This window comes from Syngnathoides biaculeatus, chromosome 4, assembly GCF_019802595.1.
Source record: "Syngnathoides biaculeatus isolate LvHL_M chromosome 4, ASM1980259v1, whole genome shotgun sequence".
In the NCBI taxonomy this organism is placed as follows: Eukaryota; Metazoa; Chordata; class Actinopteri; order Syngnathiformes; family Syngnathidae; genus Syngnathoides; species Syngnathoides biaculeatus.
Genome location: NC_084643.1, coordinates 3,890,531 through 3,909,175, shown reverse-complemented (window position 1 = coordinate 3,909,175; position 18,645 = coordinate 3,890,531). Strand labels below are relative to the sequence as shown.

General features: G+C 43.1%; 1 protein-coding gene across 4 annotated transcripts in view; it reads left to right on the top strand.

The window, feature by feature from the left end:
* The first annotated feature begins 7,900 nt into the window (after positions 1–7,900).
* The window catches only part of tcf7l1b (transcription factor 7 like 1b), a 43,911-nt gene continuing 33,166 nt past the window's right edge, over positions 7,901–18,645 (top strand). For 2 of the 4 annotated variants that reach the window (XM_061817379.1, XM_061817376.1), the window contains exons 1-3: positions 7,902–8,820; positions 8,957–9,029; positions 9,131–9,258. In XM_061817379.1, coding sequence (XP_061673363.1) covers positions 8,635–8,820; positions 8,957–9,029; positions 9,131–9,258 — 387 coding nt within the window. In that variant the 5' untranslated portion in view covers positions 7,902–8,634. Of the gene's footprint in view, positions 8,821–8,956; positions 9,030–9,130; positions 9,259–18,645 lie in introns of all 4 variants that reach the window. The other 2 variants (XM_061817378.1, XM_061817377.1) reach the window with 2 other exon arrangements.

The following is an 18,645-nucleotide window of genomic DNA, read 5'->3' as shown; positions in this document are numbered from 1 at the left end:
ATTCTTGGGCTGTTTGGACAACACCATGGGAAGAAAATTTAAACATTTTTCCCATGAATTTTGAAAAGGTTTCCCGTATTGATGACTGTGTAAAATCTATCCCCGTTGGAATGACTGAAAACATTGTAATATACATGCCAGGCCAGTCGTTGGCGATAGTACTTTGTAAAGAAACATGAGACATGGGCAGCAACTACGTGTTCTTCTGGGTCTTACCCACTGATCTAATAAAAAGACTGGATAGCCGATAGCGCTTCCACATCGAGGGGTATGCCGATTGGTTGAAGCCAGTTGGCCGCCATCTTGGTACTCCCAAAACCTGTGGTGGACATGGTTTAAAGGTGGGATTATGGTGGGGGTTTTCTCAAAGTTTGGCATGTAGACTTAAAACTGGTCGTGTGAGCTTGACGTTTTTTTCAGTTCTGATATCAAGAAGGATTTTTAATTTGATTTGGTAAGGCAAAAAAGGCTAAGTGCAAAGGAAAGATATATAACACCGTGACTACCAAGAAACCTTGCATATTACCGAGGGCCCGATTTCTGAGACATGTTAACTTTTCCCCCAATTCTCTGTGAAGCACTATCATCATAACATAGCAAAAAACTAAGCATTTTTTTGTCATAAAAACATTCAATTTTAAGTCAGTCAGATATAGTTTTGGAAATAAGGACTCGCAATGGGAAAATACATGCTAAATGCATTGTTCATTTGTTTCTCTGCGATGTCGAATTTCAGACAGAAAATTGAAACTTGTTTCCTCGCATTTGAAAATTAAATTCAATTTGCAGAGTTCTGTATGATGAAATTCATCAAAGATTTCATCGAAAATGTGTTTTCTCGCTTATCCGCTGAAGAAACTTGGGAAAAGCGAAAAGCCGTCGGCCTAAAAGGTCAAGCAGAGAGTGAACGGTGAGCAACAACATCCGTCAAGAAAACTTTGTTCAAGTGAATTAAGCTCATCAGAAAATAAAAAAAACCTTTACAAACAAACTTTAACAGTGTCAAAGTAAATCTTTCTAACTTACCTGTGGAATGTTTTCTCAGAGCCACGAAACTGGCTGCACAGGTCTGCGTGGTTATTTTAGGAGTATCAAGATGGCGGATGGCGACTTCAGTTTTGGTGGCCAATGAGCCATCCAGTCTTTTCTTCTTACCCGATAGCGTCTTTTGACTACCCATCATCATCATACAGTTGGGCATTGCTGGAAACCCTCTCGTGTGAAAAATGACATTTTCAACTCATTTTATTTTTTGTTTGGCGGCGACGTGCGGAGGGCTCCGTTTTTCCTTCCCCGCTTTTCACTTTCCGCGGAATAAAACATCTCAGCGATGATTTGTGTCTTTGTCACAAGCGTGCGATGTCTCGCTGTGCTGCCACATTGTGCTGTGAACAACGGCGGTCTGCCTGCACGTCTGCAGCGGCCGAGACATAGCACGCAAGTGAATGTGACCCCGTCTCCCTATTCGTCAACCACGTGCTTTTCGTCATTTTTCCGTGTCAACTTGTTTTGATACTTGATTTACATGATTAATTATTCATCGCCTCTGGAAAATTGCAGTTGCACCTGCTGGGGCATGCCTGTCCTGACCTGTCATTTCTTTTGAAAATCCCTCTTGTTTTCCTTGATGGGGGACATCATTTAAGTGCATTAAACTGCAAGGTGGCGGCATGGCACATTTTCGGGGGGGGGGGGGGATGTGTGGACATTAAACAGAATGTTCATATTCACATTCATAACATACCGCAGCTGATGAAAACAAATAGACTGCATGTTGGCCTGGGGGCAAGTAGTCCCTTATGTACACTAAAAGTGCAAATGTATTTATGCAAACAAGCAAACCGTGATCCTCTCCACGATTCTCGGTGATGTCAAGTATGAATTACCTTTTGCTGAATACAGTTCCATGCACGCACACTCACAAACAGACTCGGAAGTGGGGATCTAATGAGGCCCGTGGAGAAACTCAGTTGTCAGTCAGCTCTCAGCATGGTGACACCTGGTCCGCAACTTCAAAAATGTCTTTTTTTTTCAAAGAGGGGAACCCTGACAAATTGCATTAGAACTTTGCAGGTCCGCGGGTGTATAGTAGAGTAAGTCACGATTTAAGTACAGTGAAGAAAATAAGTATTTGAACACCCTGCCATATTGCATGTTCTCCCACTTGGAAATCATGGAGGGGTCAGAATTTTTTATCGTAGGTGCTGTTGCTGAGAAACACAGAGTTTTGACTCCCTCCAAAAATGTTCTATTGGGTTTAGGTCTGGAGACTGGCTAGGCCACACCAGAACCTTGATATGCTTATTACGGCGCTACTCTTTAGTTTTCCTGGCTGTGTGCTTCGGGTCATTGTCATGTTGAAAGATGCAGCTACGACCCATCTTCAATGCTCTGACTGACGGAAAGAGGTTATTCCCCAAAATCTCACAAAACATGGCTCCGGTCATCCTCTCCTTAATGCAGTGCAGTCGTCCTGTCCGATGTGCAGAAAAAAACACCCCCAAAACATGCTGCTACCACCCCCATGCTTCACAGTAGGGATGGTGTTCTTGGGATGGAACTCATCATTCATCTTCCTCCAAACACGCTCATCTGAGCACAAAACTTTCTCCCATGACTCCTCTGTATCATCCAAATGGTCGTTGGCAAACTCAAGACGGGCCTTGACATGTGCTGGTTTAAGTAGGGGAACCTTCAGTGCCATGCATGATTTCAAACCATGACATGACGTCTTAGTGTATTACCAACAGTCACCTTGGAAACGGTGGTCCCAGCTCTTTTCAGGTCTTTGACCAAGTCTTCCATTTTCTAATGATTGCTCCAACAGTGGACCTCATTTCACCAAGCTTCTTGGCAGTTTCTCCGTCGCCATTTTCAGCCGTGTGGTGTTGTACAATTTTGTCTCTGGTGTCTTTGGACAGCTCTTTGGTCTTGGCCATGTTACAAGTTTGAGTCTTACTGGTTGTATGATGTGGACAGGTGTCTTTATGCAGCTAACGACCTCACACAGGAGCATCTGATTCAGGATAGTACATGGAGTGGAGGTGAACTTTTAAAGGCGGACTAACAGGTCTTTGAGGGTCAGAATTCTAGCTGATGGACAGGTGTTCAAATACTTATTTGCAGCAGTATAAGAGAAATCATTAAAAAAAAAAAAATTCTACATTGCGATTTCTGGATTTTTCTTTTTAGATGATCTCTCTCACAGTGGACATGCACCTACGATGAAAATTTCAGACCACTCCATGATTTCCAAGTGGGAGAACTTGCAATATAGCAGGGTGTTCAAATACTTGTTTTGTTCGCTGTAACATCATAGCGCCAACTGTAGCAACGTACCAACACGTCTCTTGTATTTGTATGACACGATTCAGATTTATGTACAGGTTACTACACAGGAAAAAAAAAAAGAAAAAAATTCTAACCACTTCCCTTGTTCCCTGACTGCTTGCAACACCGACGCTCCAGTGGTGTTCCTCAAATGAACAACGTGGCCCCTTGTATTTCAATCTTGTTTGAGAGAAAACAAGAGGCAGACTCTCAGAGGAGGCCCCGGACGGTCACGAGCTTGCCTCACTCGGCCTTGCGTTGCGCCACCGACATACTGATCCCAGGTGCTCATGCTCGTATCTCTGCCAGGTGATTGTTTTACGGCCCATGCAATTATGGCAGCGTGTAATTATGACACACTCGCTGCTTGTGACATGTCAGCTACTTAAGGTGAGGTCCAGTAGGCGTTGTGAAGTCTTGATAGCGTGGCTAGATTGCTGCTCAAGTCTGGCTCGAATTCAACTTGAATTTAAAAAAAAAAAAAAAAAAAAAAAAGGCACATACTGTGTAGTATCGTCTGAACTGTGATGATACTCGCAGTGACAGGAGAATAAAGCATGAACACTGATTATAATGACAGGCATGCTTTCATGAATACTTTACACGCTCATCAAAACACGTTTGAACACCATCGAAGGACTTTTTGTCACGACATATCAATATGATATATTTTCCAACCATTTCTGTCGTAATAATATCATTGTCATGTCATTACCGCTGTTTGATGGCTGGCAGACAGACAGTCAGAAAGTTAGTATTTTCTGAAACCTTGATTGTAAGATATCCATCCACTCACAATCATACCTAGGGGCAATTTTATCCACCCATCCATTTTATTAGCTGCTTATCCTCACAAGGGTCGCGGGGAGTGCTGGAGCCTATACCAGTTGTCATCGGGGAGGAGGCGGGGTACACCCTGAACTGGTTGCCAGGCAATCGCAGGGTACATAGAGTCAAACAGTTGCACTCACAATCACACCTAGGGGCAATTTTATCCACCCATCCATTTTATTAGCTGCTTATCCTCACAAGGGGCGCGGAGAGTGCTGGAGCCTATCCCAGCTGTGAACAGGCAGGAGGCGGGGTACACCCTGAACTGGTTGCCAGCCAATCGCAGGGCACATCGAGACAAACCGTCGCACTCACAATCACACCTAGGGGCAATTTAGAGTGTCCAATCAATGTTGCATGTTTTTGGGGTAAGGGAGGAAACCGGAGTGCCCGGAGAAAACCCACGCAGGGACGGGGAGAACATGCAAACTCCACACAGGTGGGTCCGTGATTGAACCCGGTACCTCAGAACTGTGAGGCCAACGCTTTACCAGATGATCCTCCGTGCTGCCTGATTATAAAATATTGCATTTAAATGATGTGTTACTAGTATTGATCATGATTCTTTACAGACATAGGACAGTAGGACACGGTACAGCTCTACACCACAGTAAACGATGACCACAAAAGTAAAAATTCTGTATTATGAAAGAACTCTCAAAAGATGAAATAGTGACTTTACTTTATTTACTTGACAGTTTTAACATCAAAACCCTTCCAGACATTTGCATTTCTTTAATGAAACACAAAACACGTGCCTGATCCTAATTTATTTTTCAACTACCCAAAATGCAATTCTGTGGCACAGTTTGACATAAAAAAAAAGTGAATAAAACTCACTGTTCATTGAAAATGAATAAGAATGTCTTCTAAATACGGCACAACACGGAGAAGAGTGTTGTTAAGCACCCTGACAAATTTGAATAAAAAAAAAAAAAATCAAGTAAAAAACATTACAGGATTGTTATGAAACCGCACCCTGCTAAACTGTCAAATGTCAATCTAATGGCATATTTATAAACTGGAAAAATGCATGCTACGTCATCAAGTATCTTTCTCATGCTTGGAAATGACCACAGTACTTCTTTGAGGTGCGGAAAAATAGCTCACTGCAGGTTGTTGCTGAGTTTTTCTATACTGTTACAAGATGGCGCTCTAAAGTGCCCACAGCAGTCGACTGAGGAGGAGGTGGCGTGAAGTCATCGCTAGCAAGCTAGCTAACAGGGCCCGGCGATTGCGCTAGCTAACCGCTGATGTGAATCAACGTTACACAATACATATTTAGTCGGAGGCAACTGATCACGACAAAACAAATTTGATCAACTAAAATGGTGACGGTGGCACGGCGGCTCAGTTGGAAAGCGTTGGCCTCACAGTTCTGAGGTCCCGGGTTCAACCCTGGATCCGTCTGTGTGGAGTTTGCATGTTCTCCCCGTGCCTGTGTGGGTTTTCTCCGGGCACTCCGGTTTCGTCCCTTATGCCAAAAACATGCAATATTAATTTAACAATACTCCTAGGTGTGATTGTGAGTGCGGCTGCTTGACTCGATGTGCCCTGCGATTGGCAGGCAACCACTTCAGGGTGCGCCCGTTGACAGCTGGGCTAGGCTCCAGCACTCCCGCGACCCTCGTGAGGATAAGCAGCGAAGAAAATGGATGAAACGGTGAAAATAAAGGGTAATGCAACGCACTAGCCCAACTAGAGTCAGTGGTGAGTTGAATGAGCTCGCAAGTGAAACCAAAAATAAACAAAGGTCAAATAAGAATTTTCGCGTTTGAATCACAATAAATAAAAAAAAAATGAAAAATATACGGTACTTTATTCTGAGATGAAAGTGTTGCCACGCTGCCTGCGGTGTTTACGGCTGCCGTCATTTTGAGTTCAGAACATGTCGCGTCACTGAGCTATTCGTAAAATCTGTTTGAAAAAAAAAAAGAGCTTTCCACTGAAGGAGGCGTCAGTTAGCCTAGCTCCAAGTACGAGCACAGATTTATATGGAAGCGCCACGAACGCGGACTGTGTGCAGATTGTATTTGATAAAGTTAAAGAAAAAGAGATACAATAGATAATAAAATAATAAATAATAATAAAAAAGATAAACACAGGGTGAAAGATGATTAGTGCCGTTAGGTAGCCATCCAGCTAAGTAGCTAGTTGGCTAGCTGGAATGGTGACAGGTTCTTGACAAAACAAAAACAAAACGAAAAAAAGAAAAAGTCCCACGCGAGGGATCCTGGTAAAAGTAAGATATTTTAAACGTGAAAAAAAAATTTACAGCGGGAGATCAAAATTTTGTGGACTATTATTTCAGAATAGTACAGGAGTAGAAGTAACGATAATGGCAGGATAGGCTCCGGGACTCCAGTGACCCTTGTGAGGATAAGTGGCCTGGAAGATGGACATCGACGCACAGTATTAAAAAATCCCTGTGAGTTTTCAGAGACAACCTTTGATTCTTTGAGTGTGAAAAATTGACCTTTACGATGGCTATCTTAGGCTTCGCCCCCTTAGCCATGTCCCACAAGCTTTCAAAATGGCGATTTGACAGAACATGTTTGAAGTCGATTCTGTATCGCATATTCCAGATAAAATTGGGGTATGTTTGTTGCCACATGCGTCAGATTTGTAAAAGAGAGTTCTACAGAGAGGTCTCAACTATTTCACGCAAGGATATGTACACGGAATTAAGATTTTGGACGGAGCAGGACGGAATGTCTGAGTTACAGCGAAACGTTGGCGATCGCCTCATAAACATCATATTGAAATCCAACAGGATAAAATAGTGGAATCGTACTGCGCATATAAAGCAGGGTGATCACTAGTAATATCATTGTAGTCTTTATAAGTGAGCGGGTGTATTCATTTGAACTTGGCTCGTAATGGAACACAGTGTTCTGTCTTAAAAGTCTGTGATACAAATAGGCAAATAGACATTTCTCTTGCATGACGTGGCGCATTTACGTATCACTAACCCGACTTCGGCATAAAACATTCCACACTTCATTCGGCAGGTCGGTGATACACTAACAAAGTGAAAGTTGTTCTCCTGCAATGTCTAAAGCAGTGATAATAATTCTATCAAACTCAGAGAAGACACTTCTGCCTCACTTACCTTCAAACATATTGACATTGTCCACATTTAATTGTATGTGCGGCATTAATCCATCGTAGACTCTTCGTCAACTGTGTTTTAGGCTTTGGAAAATGAATCATGTAAGCTACCAGTATATCTTTCATCAGAATTGCACGTTCCCCAAGCGCATCTGAGGACCATTTTCTTCCTAACATTAACTTTTCCAAGCACACGCTACTGTCAACCAGCTTTGCTTGTGGGACAACCCGGCGAGAGGGGCGTGTCAAACCAGGGCTTCAGACAATGCGGCTATCTGATTGGCTATTATTCTACGAGTGATTGAAATGTCCATAATGACCTGAGCAAAAGACTTAAATCATAATTGTAATCAATTATTCAAGTAAGACCACAAAATCTGAACCTAATTGAAGTCCAGAAATGTATTTCGTCTTTTTTTTTTTAAATCCCCGTGCTCGTGACAACGGAAGCTTCCGTCGCGACGTTGTGTTGGTGTCCCTAATTTTGTGGCCAGTTTGTAAATATTTGCCACATTGCTTAGAAGAAGCGCAAAAAGTCGGTCGTAATGGTTGCGCGCTGGTGTCTCGGGGGCTCAGGAGGTGCAGCTTTGCCGGACGCAGAAGAAGAAGGAGGAGGAGGAGGAGGAGAAGAAGAAAACGACGACGGCGAAGAAGAAGAAGTGTCGTTTTTCAGACGACTAAACTCCTCCTCTGCACGCTCGCTCGGGCTGCGCTCTTCCACTTGAGCAGCCAACTTGTTATCAGGACACATTCTCCGGGGCTGCGATGTGGAGGCGAAAAGCTCCACATCAACGTATCCCTAACTTTTAATTTTTATGCCCGTCGCGTTCATTTTTTTTTTTACAACAATCTATTTTGACTTTTTTTTTCTCCCCCGTTTCTTTTTCTCGGAGGGAACACAGCCAGACGTTGGCACAAACTTCAGGAGCGCCAAACATACTGGCGTTTTTTTTTTTTTTTTTTTTTTCTTCCAGGGAGGGGGGGCTGCAGCCATTGTTTCCTCACACATGGATCTTGAGTGCATTGAGTAAACCTCTCGCGGGCTCGGACTGCAGCAGTTTTCGTGGCCCCCGGGGCTCTACATGAGGAGACGCACGCGCCTCCGAGGAGACAAACTTTGACAAGTTGTTGCAAATTCCGTGGATTATTCTCGCCATGGACGTCAGGACCGCGTCCAGAAGATGAAAAACGGACATTTTCTTGTAGTTCCTAGTGTGTCTCCACTGAGCCCTTTGGACGATCTGAGTACAAGTGGTTTGTTCTAGCGGTTGCACACGTTTTTTTTTTTTTGGTGTGTTTGTTTGTTTTCTTTTTCTATTTTGTTTTTCGCCTCCGGTCGAGCCACTTCACTGGTGTGCAAAAATGCCTCAGCTGAACGGAGGCGGCGGGGACGATTTGGGGGCAAATGATGAAATGATCTCTTTTAAAGACGAAGGGGAGCAGGAGGAAAAGATTTCCGAAAACGTCTCGGCGGAGAGAGATTTGGACGACGTGAAATCCTCGCTGGTAAACGAGTCGGAAAACAACAGCAGCTCCTCGGACTCGGAGGTAAAATAAATAAATAAAAACGAACGAACGAAGCAAATTTATACCGTACATTTTCATTCCGGCATCTGTTAGTCGCGCTTTATTTGAATTTGTTGCAAAGTTGAACTAGTTTGTATGTGCGCATGGGCCCCGTCAGCAAGCGGAGAGGCGTCCCCAAACCAGAGCGGACTCGGAAAGTTATGAGAAAGCAAGAGACTACTTTACTGAAGGTAAGAGCCAACAAAAACCGAAAAAAAAAAAAAAAAACCCCAGCGTGTCCTGCAAAGTAATTGTACGTGAGTTGCTGAAGGTTTTGTGTGTTTGTTTGCAGCACTGCGAAGACAGCACGATGGAGGTTTCTTTAAGAGCCCCCACTACCCCAGCTATCCGTTTCTCATGATCCCAGACCTCAGCAACCCCTACTTATCCAACGGCTCGCTCTCTCCCGGTGCAAGAACAGTAAGTTTCCGAGTCCTTGGCTCATCTCGAACACCCCCCCCCCTCCAGTCTCTCCCACTCCTCACAAACTTCATTCACTTTTTTTTCGGTTTCCTGTGGCACGCCAGACGGCCTTCTTCTCTCAGTGGCCTCCAGAGTCGGAACTACTTTTGTCCTTATGGGGGTGTTCCAAATTTTGCATTTTGACTGTGCAAATGGTGAACTTCTTCCAAATTATTGTTATGCGTAATACATTGCGAAATCTTTGCTCCATGTGGAATACTCTTGAATATTGACGGTATTTTTTTTTTATTTTGTTTTTGCTTGCTCCTTGCCATCAGGTCGACGTGTTTACTCAGTGCATTTTATAAAAGCAGTTGCCGGGCACTCCCAATAGTAACAACGATGTAATACCTTGCTTTGACATATATAAGTGGTATCGCACTGCGGTGTCTGTGACAGTTGTTGTCCACAGACTTTTTTTTTTTTTTTTTTTGGATGAGGCAGAGTTAACGTGTTGATGGAGAGCTTGCAGGGACTTGTTTAGTACCGGTATGTCACACTGCGTGCTGAGTGTGGCTTGAATGCTAAAAATACTGTACTTTTGTTGGTATAGTTAGTATTATGTGCAGCTCAGCGGTGGGTGAAAGTTATTCCCCCCCCCAAAAAAAAAAAATTACAATAGCCCACTAAGCTTAATGTGATTCCTGAAGTTTTTCTTTTTTAATCCAGAATTATAGTAGCACAACTTTAAAAAAAAAAGTCCACAATTTCTTATAAATTAGCTGGGATAGGCTGCAGCACCCCCTCGGAAAATGGATGGAAGTTTAATACCGGAGAACGCAGTTTCCGAGATTAGTCCATCCCCCAACCCCTCGTAACCCTCCCGCCTCCCCCCAAAACAAGTACTTTCCTTAAGGCCTGCAAGGCACGGAACTGAAAAGAACCCCTCCCATCTTTTTTTTTTTTTTTTGGTGGTCTTTTCACTGTTGCAGGCCCTCTCCCCTCACCTTCCATTCAATTAGAAAGGCGTTAGTTGACCATTGTTATTCTGAACAGTCTTGATGGCTTCATTGGAGGTCTCCATCGGGGCTCATTAACTAAATGGCCATGCTGGGCTCCCCCGGGCCGTACACAGCGACTTGTAGCCGATATGTAATATTTCGGTTGGTTTTGCCCACCGTAGTCGATGTCTATGCCCATTTTTTTGTATCTGCTATGCTTCTCATAAGTTACGCCTGCACGTGTTTGGCTCCTTGGTTGGATTCCCCGCGTCTTTGCTCGTTTTGTATTTCAATTAAAGCTCGTTGCTAAAGAGGGAAAGCGGTGAAAAGCGCAGACCCTCCACATGAGCAAAGAAAGAATGAGGTCAATGGGGCAGAGCTAGCTGACCGCATCTATCATCACCATCGCAGAAATAAAAGCAAGCGGACAAAAGCTGGCTTACTTGGGAGCCATCTTGGGGTCTCCATAATGCACGTTTTTTTTTTTTTTTTTAAACATTATGTCTAATTGATGAGTGGCTTGGCTCCCACCCCTCCACCCCCCGACCCCAAAAAGCTCTGGTTTCAGTGTGTATATGCATTTTAGTCAAGTGCTGCGCTATACAGTCATTTGTCTAACAGCCTACTTTGACATTTGGCCGAAAGTTTATCTTATGGTCCTTACAGTTACATTCATCACAGACGTTTGTAGGAAGAAAAAAAAAAGACACAGAATGTCTTGTGAGATAAGATTTGCCCCAAGGGTACCCTGAAATGCCCTGTCATCCCTCGAGCTTGAAGAGACAAACAATCTATTGGCCCGGGCAGAGTTTATTTATTGTGCCTTGTTGCTCTGGGCCCGACTCGTTTGTTTTATGTGCATTTTTTTTTTTTTTTGTATGTTTGTGCAACGTGAGACGCGCTCGAGTTGCAATTAGATCATGTGATTAATAGCAGGTAACACGAGCTTCTGCTTTTGTTAGCTGTCGAGAGCTGCTATTTAATGGCTTTAAAGGGTAATCACAAATTTTTTGGTAGTTACATCCACAACAATGCGTGCAGGCTTGTTTTTTTGTTTTTAGATAGCTTGCTTGTGTTTGTACATATGATTTCAGGGACTTGGACTTTTGGTGTCATCTCATTTAAGATGGCATTCTTCTATTTTCTGACATACAAACGCCGTATAATAAAACTTTGGAAATACAGAGAAGAGTAATCAGGCAGTGATTTCCCTGGGTGTGGAGTTTTTAAATTTGGATGCAGCGAGCCCATCACGAGCAATGAGAGACGGGCTACGTGGGATCAGCTCAGACTTCCCCCGAGGGCCAAGCATAACTGATTTAAAGGCTGTTCCGAGCTGACATTCCGCTGTAATCCGGCGAGGGCTGAGGAGGAGGTTTTATGTTTGCAGAGATGTTCCAGCAGACGCCTGGCTGCTCAGGGGTGGAGGTCGGTCCCACCAAGACTAAATCCGGCTCGTTGTTTGGCTGTCCACGGGCGCGATGCTCGCCTCATTGTTCCCGTAGTGACGGAGCGGTGCCAGATTTCGTGGCTGAATCCGCTCCGTGGGCCCCGTCTGACAGCCTCATCAGCACTTTGAAACAATTCCGCAACTATCATCATCATCACCACTAAAGAGTGAAATGCCTCTTGTGTGTGAGAAGTTGCGAGTAAGCGAGAGCGAGGTTAGCTTTCCCAAATATATCTTCGTCAAACATACAAACACCTGAGCATGATTGTTGAATAGAATTTTGTGGGTGATTGAGATATGAATGGAGAGCTTGTGTAAGTCTGAACATGTCAGAGGCTACAATTGCACGCCTCTCCGACTGCCCCCCCCCCTTCCCCCTTTCTGTTGCGTTTGCTGCTTAAAACGGACAAAGAAAAGTCAACACAGACATTGTCCCGGTGAATAAAAGGGCCTCTCCCTACATAAGCAAATGCTGTTTGCGTGGAGGCGTCTTTTCATCAGGTTGCGCGCTCTATTCACCTTGGTGCGCGCGCTCGGTCATGCGCGAAGCACGTTTGTATTTGCAAAGTCTGCGAGGGTTAGGGGAGGTGCCGATGGCGTGTTCAGGTGAAGCCCTCTGGATATTTTGCAACAGAGGCAACAGTGTCCGGCGCTCACATTCTAACAACCCCCCCAGTGTTGTATTCCTCTGCTCCGACTAATCTGAATGCTGGAGTGCAAATATTTTTTCAGCCAAGCGCCGTGTCAACAGAGCGCACCGTTTTTGACTGGCAATATAGTTTTTAGAAGATTTTCCCTTTAAAGGCAAACATCTACATCAGTTTAGTGTCACTGATTAATTCGAGGCCGATTGGCAGCGACCACAAAAACGTCAGCGCCGGTTTGAATAGTTGCTAATATTCGACACGATCCATCCGTCCGTTTTCTCTCCTGCTTGTCCTGGTTAGGGTCACGGCTGAGCTGGAGCCCTCGTCCCAATGTGGGGAAAAACCCCAGATAATCCCGTCAGTCATACACGTTTAAAAATAGGTTTGCCACTGTTACTTTGCAAAACGCTTGTAAATTTAACGGCAAGTGCCTAATGCGAAGGGAATTCACAGATGCACCTCACGCTTTGGCGTAAAACGAACCCGACTGCTAAGGGCAAAATCTAAAACTGACAAAAATATTCCAGATGAATTACATTCCCAGTAACACCGGGAACTTTAAAATTTATGGAATGTGTAATTTCTAATGGAAATTATCTTATCTGGATGGAAATATATCTTCAACTGTTTCATAAAATGCATATCCTGTCAGATGTTTTTACCCAAAAATATAAGCGTTTATGACTTCAAGTCCGAGAACTTTGTCCTTTTTTCTCCTGCCTGTAAAACGACTCATTTTGTGGGCCGACCTCTGACGTCACAAAATCTGGGTTGCGCTGTTTTGGAACGATGTTGAGATGGGAGTCTTTTGCATTCATACCAAAGAAAAACTCATTTGTTTTGAGAATTCCTCAGTGATTGTAAGCTAAAACCAATCCGTAAAAATGATTTGTTATTATTTTTATTTTATTATTATTATTAAAACTGTGCCAAACAAATATGAGCGTTCATTTGAGATGACACGCTGTGACGATCCCTAACGGGACAAGCCGAAAGAAAGCAGCATTGTTTTATTATGTTGTTACTTATTTGTGAAAATATACCAACATATAAAATATACTACATTTTCGACTTCTGTGTGTTCTGGTGCAATAATAAGCATTTTACACGCAAAGTAGTTGCCACGGTTGTCGCGTACCAAATCATTAATTGCACTAACTAAAGTAAACCAAAAAAGAACTTCAGAAACGCTTACCAATCGATGTTTCCAGCACGAGGCATATCTTCCACGAAGGGTCTGACTGCTGCGTCGGCTTCTTCATCGCCAGCTCAAATTGATAACCTTTTACGCCTTCATAAAGCTCGTATTCTTCACCGTCTTCGTGTGACCCTTCAGAATAATGTTCAGCGCTCGAATTATCGGAAAATTAATCGGCGTTCTTACAGTGCATCCCTACGGAATCCACGACGTTGTCACAACGTCCTACGTCACGTCCCCGATCGGCTGTTTCTGCTTCATTCCCATCTTTTTCCAGCGAATCCAGCAATTTGGGATCATTTGTTACAAATATTAGAAATATAAAAATGTATATTGCTGTGAAACACACACAACAACAAAAAATCCTGTTTTTGGGGCTAATTTTTTTCTGTTTTTCAGTCTATTTTTTGCAGTTTTTTTGGACTAATATTTTTCCCCCTGTTTTTGAGACAATTTTTTTTCTGTTTTTCGGACTACTTTTTTCTCCCTGTTTTTTTTTTTTTTTGGGCTATTTTTTTCAGTTTTTCAGGCTATTTTTTCCCCCCTCTGTTTTTCGAGCTGTTTTTTTTAAGAGTTAACGATACCATCTATATGACTCAAAGACAAGAGTATCTCCGAGTGTTTTAATCCCATATTAAAATAAAATTTGATCAAAGTAAATAAGACGGTCATTTTCCTTATTACGGAGTCCGCCAAGAGTCACTTGTTGTTATGTCCATGATCGGCTTTCTCCGCCACATTTCCATCCTTTTCCAGCGGATACAGGAATGTGCGTTCATTTGTTGGAGATATTCGAAAAATAAAAATGTTTCCTTTATTTATATTTATACAGAAGGGTATTACTGTCTCACGCACAAAAAAATCCTGTTTTTCAGGCTTATTTTCTGTTCTTCGGACTAATATTTTTCACCCTGTTTTTCGGCCGAATATTTTTCCCCTTGTTTTTCATACAATTTTTTTTTTCTGTTTTTCGGACTAATTTTTTCCCCTCTGTTTTTTGAGCTATTTTTTTCCGAGTTAATGATACCATCTATGTGTCTCAAAGACAAGAGTATCTCCCAGCGTCTTAATCCCATATAAATTTTTTTTATAAAAGTAAACAGGTTGGTCATTTTCCTGATTACAGATTCTCCCAAGACTCACTTGTCGTTCACAGGTTCTCGCATGGGTTCGATGTGTCCCCATAACTCGGGGGGAAAAAAAAAAGCTCGAAAAACAGAGGGGGGGAAAAAATTTGCCCGAAAATCAGGGAGAAAAAAATAGTCAGAGAAACAAGGGAAAAATATTCGTCCTATAAACAGAAAAAATACCCCGAAAAACAGGATTTTTTTTTTAGTGTAACAACAATACCCTTCTGTAGATTTAAGATTCATATTCAGCATAAAAACTGTACAATATTAGCAAAAAGGTGCATTGCGGTCCATCCGTTCCCTTTAAATATGAGTCACCTTTATAGAAGTTGTATATTTCTCTCTTTTCTCACTCTTCTGTTAACACCCGTGGTGAGGCTGGCCCTCATTAAAACTGCCACAAAATGCCAGCGAAAAAGCAAAACACACAAGAGTTGAGATCTCGTGAGGAATGCTCAAATTTCAAACTGTCTGATGTCTTTTTGCTTGACGTCAGAGCCGACCATACGCTGAACTTTTGCTTCAGAGGACTAGTTTTCCTGAAAACTGATCAAATTCCAAGTTTCAGCTGCATCCAGAGGTTCCAAAGCATTCTAATATTGTCCTTTACTGTCCTGTCAGTATTTTCCACACATTACAGAGTGGCTCATCAAGAGTCTGTCCAGGTTTAATCATCGCATAACAATGTAAAGCTGATTAATGCGGTAATTTGACATCCTGTCAACTATTCAAAAGTCCTCATTCCGTACAACTGTCAGATCAGCAGATGGCATGACAAGTGACACTTAAATAATGGGTTACCTCTGTGCCTTTACGCTCAACCTGTCTTTCTGGGTTTTCATGGGAACGCAACGTTGATTTGCCAGTTTCGCATTTCCGCACAACACTTTTGTGGATCTGTCGGAAACGGTGTCAGTCCTGGTCTGCAGCCTTTCCTCGTGGGAAGAGCGTGAATGCGAAAGTGTCCGCCGCCGCCGAGCTCGTTCCCTACCTACCCAGCCCGCCCGCCCGGCATTACGAATTCCGTTTAAAGTGCACTCTGGATCCTCCAGCACGGGGCCCCATCAGGAGCATCTCGGCAGCGTTTTTTTTTTTTTTTTTTTTTCTGGAAAGGCTCACCAACATGTCCCCTCTCAAGCCGCACGCTCCCCATCTTCGGCGACATCAATGAATCCCTTTGATGTTCCAGCATGAATGGGTTTTTATTGATTGATGTGTTTTTCTCTTCGCATTTGGCTAATGCTACTGCATAGTCTCAGGTTTTCAGTACATAGTTTCGCCATGTCAACATTTAAAAAAAAAAAAAAAACCCCTGTGCTGTTCAGCTGTATTACCGTGCCAAATGGTGGATCTGTATGCCTTTTGTGCTGGAACAATTTCCCTGTGCAACAGGGAGTTTGAAATACTTATTTGTTGTATTTTTAAAATAATACTCACATTTTTATTGATAATGCAGCCGAATAGAGGGAGGATCAGGGGACAGAACATGAGGGGTGTCAAACTCAAGGCCCATGGCCCAAATCTGGACCGCCGCAGAGTTTTATGTGGCCCGCAAAGGAAAATTATGAGAATCAACTCCCATGATTTAAAAAAAAAAAAAAAAAGATCTGTGATGAAGTTTCAAATCATCATATCATAAATGGTAACATTGCGATATTGCAAGAAATATCCTGTGCCCAAACAACAGCAATAGTTCAAAAACACATTACCCTTGATTGTGATTACAAAACCAGCTCGTGAATTTCATCTGTGAATATGAGGAAGTGAAAGGTTTTCGTGGTTTCACATTCATAACTGCCTTCTACAAAAATGAGTTCGACACCCCTGGTCTAGAGGTAGTATATGACCACAAGTAACACTGGAAAAGTAAAATTGTGTTCTTATTTGTAGACGGGGTTGGACACGTAACACCTAACTTATAGGACACTTAAGGAGAGGACAGAAAAGGGCAGACCAGGACCAGATGTGGGAAAGGAGCTACTGATGAATGGTGTGGTGCAGTGGTTGTAATGCAACCTGTGATTTGACATTCGAATACAACTCTTGTTATTGTAGGTATTGTGAACGTTGTTGTTGGCCAAAGCTGAACATGCTTCACCTGATATTACTCCATCATCTCCTTTTTTACTCCTCTTCAGAGCTCTGAAAGTGTGATGTTGACCACGCACGTTCAATAGCTTCAGGGAACAGCCCTTTCTTTTCAAGAGAGGAAAATATTGCCTTAAATAACAAAGACTAATTTATTCCTACGACTGTGCTGCATGTATCTGGGTAATCACGCGTTGTTCTTCGAGCTGGTTGTGGATGGTCACTAGATCAGTGTGCAACTCAGCCCTTGTGCGACTGACAGCCAGGGGAAGATTCTGAAAACCTCCAGCTTTTTCTTCTTATCATTAATCATTGATGAGATGGAGACACGTATGCCACACAAACAGAATCTTCATTCATATCATTTTCTGTGGTGTGAAATTGATTCCCGGGGCAGGAACTCGTAGTTTTAGGCCTTATTTCTCACTCTTAACAACAAAAAATGGTGCTGGTCCATCATTCCATTTTCTTTGCCGCTTATCCTCACGAAGTTCGCGGGGAGTGCTGGAGCCTATCCCAGCTGTCAACAGGCAGGAGGCGGGGTACACCCTGAACTGGTTGCCAGCCAATCGCAGGGCACATCGAGACAAGAGACAAACCGTCGCACTCACAATCACACCTAGGGGAAATTTAGAGTGTCCAATCAATGTTGCATGTTTTTGGGATGTGGGAGGAAACCGGAGTTCCCGGAGGAAACCCACACAGGCACGAGGAGAACATGCAAACTCCACACAGGTGGGGCTGGGATCGAACCCGGGTCCTCAGAACTGTGAGGGCATAGCTTTACCTGATGATCCATTGTGCTGGTCCATGATTAAATTAAATCTGTAAAAGATGATACTTGGGCAAATCTCACGTGTCTCGTTTTCATTGTGATGTGGACTTTCAGTGTAATATGCGAAAAATTTAAAGCACGTTCAAAAATTTTTTTTGGTGCTTTATTGCTTTCTGGTGTCATTACATAGTAATGAGATCCAATCGTTTTTGGAGCTCATCGAGCATGTCGTGAAGACCACTGCACATGGTCGTATTGTTTCTCATGCTTTTCTTGGGTGATGATGCACAAAATTTAAACCCAAGTCCAAACGTCCGCCACACACTGAGCGGACAATCGCAAAAATACACAGTCAGCGACTCTTCGCCGCAAGCCAAGCGATAGAGCGCCGTGCATCAACCGACATTATGCAACAGAAAAACTGTGACACTGTATCACGGTTTGAGGAGCCACATACAAAATACTATGCTGTATTTTTTTTTCACAAAAACATAGTACGATTGTCAACTGGTGTGCGGCAGCTTGCAAACTCAGCCATGTGATCTCTTCATGGCTTTGCTGTTTTTTTGTTGTTGTTTTTTTTAGAGGGGTGGGGTGTAGTGGTTGTATTGTGTCTTGCTACGGTATCTGTAACTAGCGCCTTACACTACAGTTTGGTTCACATAAAAAAAAAAAATGCTTATCCTCCATAATTGCGCCTTAAACATTTCACTCCATGCTCATAAAATGTGATTGTACAGCGAGAAGAAAAAGAAAATGCGCTAAACAGGGTTTCATCAGTCTGGTATTTTGAGCAGCTGTTTTCAGTTTAAGCTCTACAGGCTGCGGCAGAGGAGGAAGAGAGAGCAGGCAAGACAAGGAAGATTGTTGACGAGATGGTGGTGGAGGGAGCAGAAAATGGGGCAGATACGGCTCCCGCGATTCTTTTGCCTGTTATCCTGAAGTGGGCCCACTTCCAGACCTTGAGGCACTCACTTATCGGGGGATTTTTTTTTTTTTTTGTCTCCCACAGAGCACCATGCCTTGCCATTCCCTCTCGCAGTCCAATCAGTAAACAGCAGGAAGCTATCAAGTCGCATACATGTCAATCCAGTACTGCTAAGATTTCTATCAGGT